The 14,276-nt window shown below is 36.1% G+C and overlaps 1 protein-coding gene across 22 annotated transcripts in view; it reads left to right on the top strand.

Annotated features, from left to right (window-relative positions):
* Positions 1–14,276, top strand: part of CDC42BPA (CDC42 binding protein kinase alpha) — a 313,738-nt gene that overhangs the window by 156,690 nt on the left and 142,772 nt on the right. For all 22 annotated transcript variants that reach the window (XM_067028895.1, XM_067028865.1, XM_067028824.1 and 19 more), the window contains exons 7-10: positions 2,244–2,444; positions 4,176–4,424; positions 7,038–7,117; positions 10,307–10,473. In XM_067028895.1, coding sequence (XP_066884996.1) covers positions 2,244–2,444; positions 4,176–4,424; positions 7,038–7,117; positions 10,307–10,473 — 697 coding nt within the window. The remainder of the gene's footprint in view (positions 1–2,243; positions 2,445–4,175; positions 4,425–7,037; positions 7,118–10,306; positions 10,474–14,276) is intronic.

Genomic DNA, 14,276 nt, shown 5'->3' with positions numbered 1-14,276 from the left:
TATATCCTTTAGTACTTTTGTTCAACTGAAAGGGCTGCAAATGGTAGTTCACTCAGTCTTTGTATGAAAGTATCTTTATTTAACCCTCATTCCTGTATTATAATTTAGGTACGTAGGGAATATAATATTGACAATTATTTTGTCTCATCACTTTGAAAATACAATTCCATTTTCTCCTGACTGCTGTGTTAGTATTAATAATTCAGCTATCAGTCTAATTGTCATTCCTTGGTAGAAAAATCTCTTTATTCTCTAATGTTTTTAAGATCTCTTGACTTTGGTGCTCTGCAGTTTAACTACAGTGTGTATAGTAGTGGATCCAATTTCATTTATTTTTTCATATCTTTTATTTCATTGACTACTTTTTTCCATTTCTAGGACCTCTCTTTAATTTTTTTCATCTATGTTTTTGATTTTTTAATATGTCTAATAATTTTAAACATACTTATTTCATGAAGTGGAACTGATAATTGTTAGAGGTCTAATTGTTTGTTTGGATTTCTGACTTTTGCTTGTAATAGAATGTCTCCTCATTTTGTTACATTATTGGATTGTGAGCTCATCTTCAATGGCCCTTTATGTGTGAGAATTATATGTGGCGAAGTTTGAGCATGTGTCCTCCACAGTAGTTTTGAATTTTTTATGCCAGGCTTTCTAGGGGCACCTAACCTGGTGCCAGTATTTTTGCCAGTTTCTTGGCTTGAGAACTTTTGAACCACAGAAACCCTGTGAATTAGAATTCCAAATGATGGGACTATGTGACCTAAAGTTATGAATTTCTAAAGGAGGAAATATTTTTCACATCTCAGTCACAATCAAGATAGACAAAATGTCTTAATCTTTCTCTGCTGAGTGGCAGATTTTTATAATTCACCTTTTCCTTACTATATACCTTTTAGGGTAAAGGTTATATGGGGCAGCCTCTCACTTCAAACCTCCTATAAGTTCAAGGTCTTTCCTTTTGTCCTTATGTATATGTTAAAAGCCAAGTACCTAGAAAATGAAAACCAGTATTTCTCCAACTGCACTCCTGCTTTAATGTTTATTGCCCTGGTTCTCAATCATTTCTTGATTACTGGACCCCTAAGACTGTCTATTTGAAGGCTCATTTATGTATTTATAAAAATGGTTGTTATGTTTTATCTAGTACTTTTAAGAGTTTGTAGTAGAAGAGTTTTCAAGTTACTCAATCTCAGTATTGCCAAGGAAGGAGTCTATTCTAATGATTATTAAGAATGGTAATTTAGTCTAGAAAACTCAGAGTATTAACCATTGTTTTATCTTGAGAACGTTCATTTCTTGCTATGTTCTCTTAAAATATAAAGAACCAATTTTCTTTTACTTTGGAATACCTTACAAGACATGTGCCCAGGATCTTTTTTAGCTGTTGTTTTCTAATTTACATCCAACTTGCCATAATTGTATGCCCAGCTCTTTTCTTCTGTTGATACTTTATTTTTTGAAGGATATATTTTTTTCCCTTTTATAATTTTTTAAAATAGATAAGTAGTTTGCGGGACATTGTTAACATTTATTTCCTTAGGTTTTCATTAAGGTGTTTTAAAATAATCTCCAGTCTGCTCATAGTATTAGCCAGACTCTTATTTTTCCCCCTAATTAATTATAAAATTTTCACAGTTCCATTTTTCATATGTAAGTGTTGGATGGATAATATCAATAATAAGAATGTTCTAAAATATATATTCAGGGCTTCCCTGGTGGCTCAGTAGTTGGGAGTGCGCCTGCCGATGCAGGGGACACGGGTTCGTGCCCCGGTCCGGGAAGATCCCACGTGCCGCGGAGTGGCTGGGCCTGTGAGCCGTGGCCGCTGAGCCTGCGCATCCGGAGCCTGTGCTCCGCAACAGGAGAGGCCACAACAGTGAGAGGCCTGTGTACCGGGGAAAAAAACAAAAAAACACAAAAACACAAAACTATATATATATTCAATTTGTGGTTAGTGGCTGTGGTGTTCAAATCATATTGTTACCCTAAATGTAGTCAATTAAGTAACTGCTATAATAAATGTTCTATAGTGTTAAAAAATCTGGAGAACTTGTTGGTGTGGTGCTTATATAAACTTTAACTTATATGGACAAGGAGGCTAAATTCAGATAATGACGAAGTTGTAGTTGTTGTGAAATAATGCTATTGTGTTTTTAAGTAAATGTAAACATTTCTAATTTAAAATTATTATTTGTTTCTAATATATTATGGTAGATTACTAAAAATGTGAACTTCTTCAGGTACAGTCCTCAGTGGCTGTTGGAACTCCAGATTATATCTCTCCTGAAATCCTTCAAGCCATGGAAGATGGAAAAGGCAGATATGGACCTGAGTGTGACTGGTGGTCTTTGGGGGTCTGTATGTATGAAATGCTTTATGGAGAAACACCATTTTATGCAGAATCTCTGGTGGAAACATATGGAAAAATCATGAATCACAAAGTTAGTACATTTTACTAATTTTCCAATTAATGTGGTAAATAATACATACAGTATTCAATAAAATTAAAATGTGATATTTAAAAAGAAAATGATTTTCTAAAAACAATAAACAATCTAATTTCTATGCTAATAAGGGACGTGACAAATATGAGTAATCAAGATCCATAAATTATGTGTAAAATTATTAGTTTTCACCTTCTCCTGTATTTCATTAGAGTTGCTAATAAGTAGAAAATTAAATGTTCTCTTCAGTAGAATAACAAAGATCATAAGCAGATAATTTATATCATTACTACTATAGTATAAGTATAATCATGACTAGAATGCATTTAAAATTCTCAATCTTAATAGTAATAAATAAAATGCAAATTAAAATAAGAATGGCATCCTTTTCTTCCCCCTGTCAAATTGGCAAAGATGAAAAGAAAAATAGTACTTGTTACTGTAAATAATCCAGTGAGGTGGAAGACATTGTTGATAGGAATGTGAATTGATATAATCTTTCTGTCAAGAAGTTTATAAGTATGCATCGACAGCCTTAAAAAAAATGATTAAAACATTTGGTTAACTTCAGTTCTAGGAATCTACCCTAAGGAAAATATTCGTAGAATAAGGATATATGTACAAGGGTACCTATCCCAGTATTATTTATGATCACCAAACATTGGAAACAGTCCAGATGCAGAGCAGGAAAGAATGAATAAACTTTAATCCGTTTAGTACCAAGTGAAATAGATGGTACAAGAAGAGGAAGAGTCTGCTTATCAGTCTCAGAAGATTGTGAGCAATTACAAAAACCTAGAATAAGAATAGGAATATCCCATAAAGGGAGTGACAGTCTGTTCTTTTTAATTTGTTCTGGTGATACAATTATGATTAATTGCTACACATATATATAAATCAGTCTTATAGAGTCGATGCTTTTCTACCTGGCTGCAAAGATAATCTGCTAAGTAGTTATGAAGAGTTGAAAGACGAGAAATAGCTACAAAGTTGTAAATAGCATGTAAAGCATTTCAGATAGAAATCATTGTACTATAACATGGTTTTTAAGAGCACAGATTCTGGAATAAAACAGTTTCAGTTCAAATCAGTTTATTACCATTTATTAGTTGTGTGACCTCAAGCAAATTGCTTGAACTGTTTCTTTGTTTCCTCTTCTATAAAATTAGGGTAATAGGAGTATCTACCTTATACAGTTGCTTTGAGGATTAAATGAGCTAAAGGAGTAATGTACTTCCTGTAGTGTAAAGTACGTATTACATTCTTTAAAAATGTTCCATACTATTAATCATTAGTATGTGACTTATATGAACATTATCAATCATATACATTATTGAAATACTGAGTCACATTCTACTACATTTAATGAATTCATTTTGACAGCATTTTAGATGTTTTAGCATTTAACTTACTCTTTCTGTAGTGCATCTATGCAAAGTCACATATGAAATGAACAGTTCTTTTAGAAAAATTATCCTTTTAAATTTATTCCTGCATCTCTTTTAGTATCAGTACTTTGTATCATATATTCTTATTATTTAAAAAAATTTTTATTGGAGTATAATTGCTTTACAATGTTGTGTTAGTTTCTGCTGTAGGACAATGTACCATATATATTTATTAGATATTTTTAAAAGAAATGTATTTTTAAGAAAGTAAATGCTAACATCAACCTACTTAGTAAATTGAATAGTGATTTATATTTTGTTTCTATTATTCTCTGTTTAGGAGAGGTTTCAGTTTCCAGCTCAAGTGGCTGATGTCTCTGAAAATGCTAAGGATCTTATTCAAAGGCTCATTTGTAGCAGAGAACATCGACTTGGTCAAAATGGAATAGAAGACTTTAAGAAACACCCATTTTTCAGTGGAATTGATTGGGATAATATTCGAAACTGTGAAGCACCTTACATTCCAGAAGTTAGTAGCCCAACAGATACATCAAATTTTGATGTGGATGATGATTGTTTAAAGAATTCTGTGAGTATGACATTGTAAAGAATTTCTGTCCTTCTGCTTTTTTTTTCCTATTTTTGTAAATATGGTTATAAAGTAATTTTATAGACCACCTTACCAATTATCAAACAGTTATCGTGGCTTCCAGTATTTACTCTCCCTAAATCAAGAAATTAAAAGAGTTAACTGAGGTGAACATAGTTATTCATGACTAGGAGCTAAATTAAAATTCAAAGATTTACTTCTTAGATTAGTTATGTCATTAGGTTTCTTAAGAAGATGACAAATTAGATGCTTTAAAAAGTGGACTTGGGCTTCCCTGGTGGCGCAGTGGTTAAGGGTCCACCTGCCGATGCAGCGGACGCAGGTTCGTGCCCCGGTCCAGGAAGATCCCCCATGCCATGGAGCGGCTGGGCCCGTGAGCCATGGCCGCTGAGCCTGTGTGTCCAGAGCCTGTGCTCCACAGCGGGAGAGGCCACAACGGTGAGAGACTTGCGTACTGCAAAAAAAAAAAAAAAAAAAAGTGGTCTTCATGATGGCAGAATGAAGACATTGGCAAATCTCTCCTTAAAAACCACCATGAGGGCTTCCCTGGTGGCGCAGTGGTTGAGCATCCACCTGCTCATGCAGAGGACATGGGTTCGTATCCCGGTCCAGGAGGATCCCACGTGCTGCGGAGCGGCTGGGCCCATGAGCCATGGCTGCTGAACCTGCGCGTCTGGAGCCTGTGCTCCGCAACGGGAGAGGCCACAATGGTGAGAGGCCCATGTACCGCAAAAAAATAATAATAATAAATAAAAATAAATAAAAACCACCATGAAACTGGGCAAAATTGTCAAAAGCAACCATTTCAGGGCTTAATAAATCAACCCAAGGTAAATAAATTGAGAAGCATTTATTCATGAAATACTGTTGAACTTTGGTTAAAAACAGCCCTCCCAACTTTTCCCTCAGCTTAATGGGGACAGTAGAACTGCTAGCATGGAGCTGCTTGTAAAAACCAGCAGCTTTGCTGACAGAGGGAGCTGACTTGACTGTAGAGCTAAATATCTATGCCCAGTGGTGTTGCCACTAAAAATAGCAAACTTGGTAGGAAATGAATGGGGAGAGAAAATCTGTAGCATTATTAACCTAAAGTTATAGCTCTGTTTGCGGCAGGTGGCTGACCAGTGGATTAGCCAAATAGGTCCTCCATTTTTAGTTTCTGGGCCATACCAAAGCAGGCCAGCATAGTTTGTCAACCTCTGCTCTAAACCATTAGGTTATATTAAATTAAAATTTAGAGAAATAACACAATTTTTTTTGTTTTTTGTCTTTTTAGCCTTCTTAATTTTAAAAAAATTTTCATTGGAGTACAGCTGATTTACAAAGTTGTGTTAGTTTCTGCTATATAGCAAAGTGAATCAGTTATACAAATACATATATCCACTCTTTTTTAGATTCTTCTCCCATATAGGTCATTACAGAGTATTGAGAAGTGTTCCCTCTGCTATACAGTAGGTCCTTAGCCTTCTTATTTTGAACTTTCATTTTTATTCAGTTATTTTATTTCTTATGGGTTTAATTCTGCACTAAGAATTTACTTTTCACTGTTCAGTAAGTACCATATTCAAGACAGTTAAGAACTTCTCTTATACTTTGCTTACTGAACCTCACAAGAAAGAATTAAATGGAGTTTCCTCATCAGTTTTTTTATTACAAGAATTACATTTACTGTTAACAGGAATTGTGAGTCATTCCAAATTAAATGCACAGTAAAGTTGATTCTGACTATTTGCTGTAGTTATATTCAGTAAAGTTGCTGTAAATACTGTATCAGTGAATCCTGAACCATTGCTCCTAGGGGAAATACACAGTCAGGTTCCTATGAGCCTCTGGTTACAATGTTCTCATCAACCAATCAGTACAATACATCAGCCAAACAATACCTTGTTTGATGTGTGTTTCTTTAAAGACACCTTATTTAACATATATTGTCAATTCATTGATGTCAAACTCATGGCCAACAGCACTGTGACTCATGCTGGAATGAAGCATGTCTAACACACATTGTTTTTGTAAGGCACATTACAGTCTTCTTGTTTGGGCACAATAGATGGCATCTCAGCACTACTCTTGGAGGCCATTTTAGATAGCAAAATCACCTGTAAAAAGCACAAAAATGGGAAAAATGTGGCACATGTAGACATTGAAAAAAACCCACTTGTTTATAGTATGAGAGCTGAAATAAGAAGGCAGATGTCTCCTTGTTCAACTCCAGCTGGTAACATGTGCATAGGGCAACTCAAATTTTTCTTTGCTCTGCAAGTGTCTGCAAATGACTACAAAAGTATTTGTGAATATTGATTTCGGGCTACAAATAAATTTTAGCGACTAGGCAAATTTGTAAATATAGAATACATGAATAATGATTCTACTCTCAATATCCATCAGACTTTAAATCTTTCTTTTCATTTTATTAGAATTCTACAATAGCAGTATTTATGGTCTAAATTTTTTATCACTAAATGTCTGTACCAAACTTAGCAGTGTTTCTAAATTGATCAGTCACCTGTTTACTATTGACAGGTAATATTTATAGCCCAGCCTGCAGTTTATAGTTATTCATTTCTTACCAGATGTTTTTTCCTCCTTTAGGAAACGATGCCCCCACCAACACATACTGCATTTTCTGGTCACCATCTGCCATTTGTTGGTTTTACATATACTAGTAGCTGGTAAGTTTGAAAAGTTAACGTGATTTGGATGATTTAAATCAAATTAAAAATGAATTGAGGTTTTAAAAAGTATAATGCGGGTTTCCCTGGTGGCTCAGTGGTTGACAATCCGCCTGCCAATGCAGGGGACACGGGTCCCGGTCCGGGAGGATCCCACGTGCCACGGAGTGGCTGGGCCCGTGAGCCATGGCCGCTGAGCCTGCGCATCTGGAGCCTGTGCTCCGCAATGGGAGAGGCCACAACAGTGAGAGGCCCACGTACCGCAAAAAAAAAAAAAAAAAGTACAATGCATAAGAGAGCCTTGTAAAAATTTTTTTAGAAAAACGGTGAAGCTACTGCTGGAAAAAGTTAGACATTACAAAGTGAATAGAGCATATAAGAATCTTAACTCATTTTGGAGGACAAATAGCTCAGAATCTAACTCTTAGCAATGGGCAGGAATTAGAAGAGTTCCATGCTATTGAATAAATATTTTCTAGGTGTCAAGCATCAGAACTTTCAACCCATTGATCTTAACATTCTTTTCACTGACCGTCATTCCACTCATATCTTCTCTTTCCTCCTTACCTTTCCTTAAATGTCATTGAGAATGAGTATAGTCACTCCTTGGGTGCCCCCTCAATTCCTTGAGTGTCTGTCATTCTGTAACACTGGTTTTGCTAAGTTGGCATTCATTATTACAGTTCCGTTTTCTGCCTATACCTGTGTAGTTCAAAGTGTCCAGAGAAAAATATCTGTCGATTCTTACTGGTCTCACTTTAAGTTCATGATTACCAACCTCAGGTGCCACTTATTGCTGCCTGGAAAATATACTGTGTTACCCTAGTGTACTCACTCTTCCACTCTCCTAGGCAACTATTTCGTACTTTATACTTTTCCTCTAAAACCCCTGTCATACTTAGTCTCACCTGATGATCTCGCTTCCTCTTTCACAGAGAGGTTGAAGCGATCAGCAGACAACTTCCCCAAGTTCCCATCACCACATTTACCACCTTCACACCGCTGGACCCACGTAGTCGTCTTTTTATGGATGACGATGTGATCTCCCTAGCTAAGCCGCATCCCTTCTGTCTCCTCTTACCTACTCTAGTGCATTGCTGTTACAGCATAAATTTTTCCCTTTCTGTGTCATTTGCATAACAGATCATTTCCATCAGCTCACAAACATGCAGTTTTTTCTCCCATCTTAAAGCAAAATATAAAAACTGTTAATCTAACTTTCTTTACCTGCTACCAACCATTTTTCTGCTCTTCATTGTAAGAGAGTTACTTCAAATTGTTGTCTGTACTTTGTCCATTTTTCTCATACTCTTCTTTCTTGGCACCACTCCAGTCAGGTTTGTGCTCCCATCACTTCATGCAAACTGCTTTTATCCATGTCACCACTGACCTCCGTGTTGCTAAATTTAGCAATCAGTTCTCCGTCCTAGTCTGACTTATTTGCCTAGTCTCATTTGTCCCGGCTCCTTCCCATTAAAACACTTTCTTCTGTTAGCTTCCCGAGCACTTGCTTCCTTTCTTCTTACCTTTTTGGCCACCCCTTCTCATTCTCCACATTCCTCCTAATCTCCCCGTGTCCTATCGCTTCATCTTTGGATCTTTTTTGTTTATACCCTGATGCTCTGGTATTATTTGCTGATGACTCCTAAATGTGTATTTTCAGCTGAGGCCTCTCTCCTCACTTCTACTTAAAATCTCTCTTAATCACCTATTTCACATGTTCGTAACATCATTTTTTATATTTCTCTGAACCTATCTGAGTGATCCTGCTAAAAGATAAGAGTATGTCACTCCCCTGTTCAGGACCAGTTCTCACTGCCCCCAGCTCCAGTGGCTTCATATCTTAACTCCAAAGTTCTTATAGGGCCCTACAAGACCGGTGCACTTTATCTTTCTGATTCTGTTTCCTACTGCTCTTCCCCCTGCTCACTTCACAGCCACACAGGTCTCCTTTCTGGCCCGTGCACATGCCAGACATACTCTTGTCTCAGGGCTTTTGCACTTCTTTTTTCTTTGTTTTTTAAATTTATTTTATTGAAGTATAGTTGATAAGGCTTTCGTACTTCTATTTCATCTGCCGGGAATGCTCTTTCCTCTCATATTTCCTTGGCAGGTCCCCTTATTCCTTCTGGACTTATTCAGTTACTTTCTGAGTGATGACTTTCCTGACCATTTTATCTACATTTTTTATTTACTCTGCTTTAATACTTCATTTCCCCCTTTCCTGCTTTATGTTTTCTCCTTAGCATATAACACTGTCTAACGTATTGAATATTTTACTTGTTTGTTTATTTTTGTCTCTGCCACTGGAATATAAAACTTGCTCCATGGCAAGTGTTGTGCTTTTTTTTTTTTTTTTTTTTTTTTTGGCGGTACGCGGGCCTCTCACTGTTGTGGCCTCTCCCATTGTGGAGCACAGGCTCCGGACACACAGGCTCAGCGGCCATGGCTCACGGGCCCAGCCGCTCCATGGCATGTGGGATCTTCCCAGACTGGGGCATGAACCCGCGTCCCCCTGCATCGGCAGGCGGACTCTCAACCACTGCGCCACCAGGGAAGCCCAGTGCTGTGCATTTTGCTCACTGCTGAATGTCCAGCACTTCAAATGTTTTTAATTAAATTGTATTGAATTAAAGGAAGCATTTCACTTAAAAGTTTTTTTTTAATTGACGTAGATAGTTTATGTACAATATAATATAAGTTACAGGTGTACAATATAGTGATTCACAATTTTTAAAGGTTATACTCCATTTATCGTTATTACAAGATATTGGCTATATTCTTTGTGTTGAACAGTAAGTATATCCTTGTAGCTTATGAAGGCATTTCACTTTTGAATTCCAAAGAGGACCATGGTTGGTGCTTTTGACTACTGTTTCACTTAGGTGGTCACATTGTTTTAAGCTACCAATAACCCTTCAGCAAACTTCATTTTATAATTTGTGGTTATTAAAATAAATTCAAGACAATTTGGGCTATTTAAGTTTTCATTTTCAAAAATGCTTCTAAAGAGTTGTTTATGGTGATTTTGCAAAAAAATATGTTTTGTAATCACTCCAGATGGCTAGATGTTCAAATGATGTTTTAAATGAACAATTTAAATTTAAATGAACAATTTCAAAAGGTTATCTTTTTCTCTTCAAACTTACTGTTTCAGTGTAAACCCACGTTTTTTCCCCTTTTTTTCAGTGTTCTGTCTGATCGGAGCTGTTTGAGAGTTACAGCTGGTCCCGCTCCACTGGATCTCGATGTTAATGTTCAGAGAACTCTAGACAACAACTTAGCAACGGAAGCTTATGAAAGAAGAATTAAACGCCTTGAACAGGAAAAACTTGAACTTAGTAGAAAGCTTCAAGGTAAATATATTTTAAAGATAATATTTTCCCTTTTTGTATTGGACTCACAGTGTAGATACTATTTATTATAAGTGGTTGTTTTATCTTGAAAAGAAATTTTTTATTAAATGGAAAAAAGCAAGTTGTAGAAATTTATACAGAATGCAGTATAATGCCATTTATGTAAACTCACACAATTAACAGTAAACAGCAAAATAGCATTTGTTTCCCACAGGTATATATGTATGTATATAAAAGTGGGGGAATAAATACCTCTGGGAGAGGAAAATAGAACTACTAAGAAAAATGGAACCCTTCTTATCGTACTGCACTTTATATGATGCCCTGCCATATTTTCTCAATTCTCATCTGTATTATTGCAATAGCCTCCTAACTGATTTCCCTGCCTTACCTCTTCCCACCCCCCTACCCCCTCCTACTTTCCTGCTTTATTTTCTCCAAAAAATATTATATACAATGTATTTTACTTATAAGCAATGGTTGCAATAATGTTTATACGTTATATACAATGTATACATTCCTTTAGTGAATGAAGGAATGTATCTATAATCATAAAACTTGTAACTCTTTTTTTAAAAATTAATTAATTAATTATTTTGGCTGTGTTGGTTCTTCATTGCTGCACGTGGGCTTTCTCTAGTTGCGGCAAGCAGGGGCTACTCTTGATTGCGGTGTGTGGGCTACTCATTGCAGTGGCTTCTCTTGTTGCAGAGCACAGGCTCTAGGCGTGTCAGCTTCAGTAGCTGTGGCACGTGGGCTCAGTAGTGGTGGCTTGCGGGCTCTAGAGCACAGGCTCAGTAGTTGTGGCGCACAGGCTTAGTTGTTCCGTGGCATGTGAGATCTTCCCAGACCAGGGCTCTAACCCGTGTCTCCTGCATTGGCAGGTGGATTCTTAACCACTGCGCTACCAGGGAAGCCCCGTATAATCCTTTCAATGTGTTCTTAATTTGGTTTGCTAATATTTTGCTGAAAGTTTTTACATCTATATTCATCAGGGATATTGGTTAATGCTGACCCTTGAACAACACAGGGGTTAGAGGCACAAGCCCCATGCAGTCAAAAATCTGCATATAACTTTACAGTCATCCCTCTGAAACCATGGCTCTGCATCTGCAGACTCAACCACTGGGGATCATGTAGTATTGTAGTACACATTTACTGAAAAAAATTGTGTATAAATGGACCTGAGCAGTTCAAAAATGTGTTGTTCATGGGTCAACTGTAGTTTTCTTGTGGTCTCCTTATCTGGTTTTGGTATCAAGGTAATGGAGGCCTCATAGAATGAGTTTGGAAGTGTTCCCTTCTCAATGTTTTGGAAAAGTTTGAGGAGGATTGGTGTTAATTATTCTTTAAATAATTGGTAGAATTCACCAGTGAAGCCATCTGGTCCTGGGGTTTTCTTTGTTGGGAGGTTTCTGATTATTGACTCAATCTCTTTACTGATTATTGGTCTGTTCAGATTTTCTAATTCCTCCTAATTCAATCTCGATAGGTTGTGTTTCTAGAAATGTGTTAGTTTCTTCTAGGTTATGTAATTTCTTGGCATACAGTTGTCCATAGTAGTCTCTTATGAGCATCTATATTTCTACAGCATCACTTGTAATGTCTCCCCTTTCATTTCTGATTTTATTTATTTGAATCTTCTCTCTTTGTTTCTTAGTCTAGATATTTTGTCACTTTTGTTTGTCTTTTCAAAAAAACAGCTTAGTTTTTGTTGATCCTTTCTGTAGTTTTTCTTGTCTCTATTGCATTCATTTCTGCCCTGAACTTTGTTATTTCCTTCCTTCTGCTAACTTTGGGCTTAATTTGTTCTTCTTTTTTTAGTTCCTTGAGGTGTAAGGTTAGGTTATTTGAGATATTTCTAATTTCTTAATATATGCATTTATTGCTGTAAACTTCCCTCTCAGAACTGCTTTATCCCACAAATTTGATATGTCATATTTCCATTTTAATTTGAGATAATTTTTTCTCTTTTGATTTCTTCTTTCACCCATTGGTTGTTCAGAAGTATGTTGTTTAGCCTCCACATATTTGTAGATCTTCTCACTTTCCTCTCTTTACTGATTTCTACTTTCATACCCTTGTGGCCAGAAAAGGTAGTTGGTATGATTTCAATATTATGTTTGTAAAGACATGTTTTGTGCCCTGTCATATGATCTATCCTGGGGAATGTTCTGTGTGCACTTGAGCAGAATGTGTATTCTGCTGCTGCTGGAAGGAATGTTCTGTGTATGTCTGTTAAATCTTTTTGTTCTAAAGATGGTTCAATTCCAACGCTTCCTTATTGATTTTCTGGCTGTACAATTTATCCATTGTTGATAGTGGCATATTGATGTCCCCTACTATTATTCTGTTGTTGTCTATTTCTCTCTTAGGGTTTGTTAGTATTTGTTTAATATATTTCAGTGCTCGGGTATTTGGAGCATATATATTAACAATTGTTATATCTTCTTGATTTATTGACCCCTTTATCATTATATATAATGACCTTCTTTGTCTCTTGTTACTGTTTTTGGCCTGAGTATATTTTGTCTGATATAAGTATAGCCACGCCCACTTTGTTTTGGTTTCTGCTTGGAATATCATCTTCCATCCCTTCACTTTGAGCTTACTTGTCTTTAGAGCTGAAATGAGTCTCCTGTAGGCAGCATATAGTTGGAACTTGATTTTTTTTTCATCCACTCTGCCTCTTGATTGGTGAATTCAATCCATTTACATTTAGGGTGGTTATTGGTATGTAAGGACTTACTATTGCCGTTGGTCTTTTGCCTTCTGGTTATTTTGAATCTCCATTGTTTTTTTATTTTTTTCCTTCTTTTTGTTGTCTACCTTTGTAAGTTGATGATTTTCCGTGGTGATTTGCTCATTGTCCCCCTTTTTATGTCTCATGTCTCTCCTTTAGATTTTTGCTTTGTCTTTACCATGAGGTTTACATAAAATATCTAATTGATAAAATAGTCCTTTTTCTGCCTATAGCAACTTATCTTCATTTACCTATAAAGGTTTCATTCTTTTACATCTCCTTTTAGATTTTTGATGTCACAAATGATCACTTTTTATGCTGTGAATTTGCTACCAAATTGTAGTACAGTAATTTTTAATGCTCTTTTTCTTTAACATTTATGCTATAATTGTTTAACACACTATTGTAAAATACAGTTACAATTTTCTAATTCTGACTGTCTATTTGTCACCTTAATCAGAGTTTTGTGTACTTTCAACTTTTTGTTTCAGCTTGAAGAGCTCCTTTCAGCATTTCTTGTAAGACAGGTCTAGTGGTGGTGAACTCCCTCAGCTTTTATTTATCTGGAAAAGCCTTTATTTGTCCTTCATATCTGTAGAATAACTTTGCCAGATAGAGTATTCTTGGCTGGCAACTTTTATCTTTCAATACTTTTAGTATGTCATTCCACTCTCTCCTGGCCTATAGAGTTTCTGCTGAGAAATCTGCTTATCGCCTAATGGGGCTTCCTTTGTAGGATACTTTCTTTTTTTCCCTGGTTGCTTTCAAAATTCTTTCTTTAGCACTGACTTTTTTTAAAAAATTGGAGTATAGTTGCTTTACAATGTTGTGTTTCCACTGTACTTTTGACAGTTTCATTATAACGTGTGCTGGAAAAGATCTTTTTTTTTGCATTGAGGTAGCAAGGTGTTCTATTAGCTTCATAGATTTGTATGTCTGGTTTTTTCCCAGGTTTGGGAAGTTCTCAGCTATTATTTCATTAAATAAACTCTCTGCCCCTTCCTCTCTCTCTTCTCCTTCTGGTATACTCATTATTCTTATTTTGGCTTTTTAAATGGAG

The sequence above is a fragment of the Kogia breviceps genome, chromosome 1 (genome assembly GCF_026419965.1).
Source record: "Kogia breviceps isolate mKogBre1 chromosome 1, mKogBre1 haplotype 1, whole genome shotgun sequence".
NCBI classification, from domain to species: domain Eukaryota; kingdom Metazoa; phylum Chordata; class Mammalia; order Artiodactyla; family Physeteridae; genus Kogia; species Kogia breviceps.
Note: the sequence above shows the minus strand (reverse complement) of the source record. Positions and strands in the feature narration are given on the sequence as shown.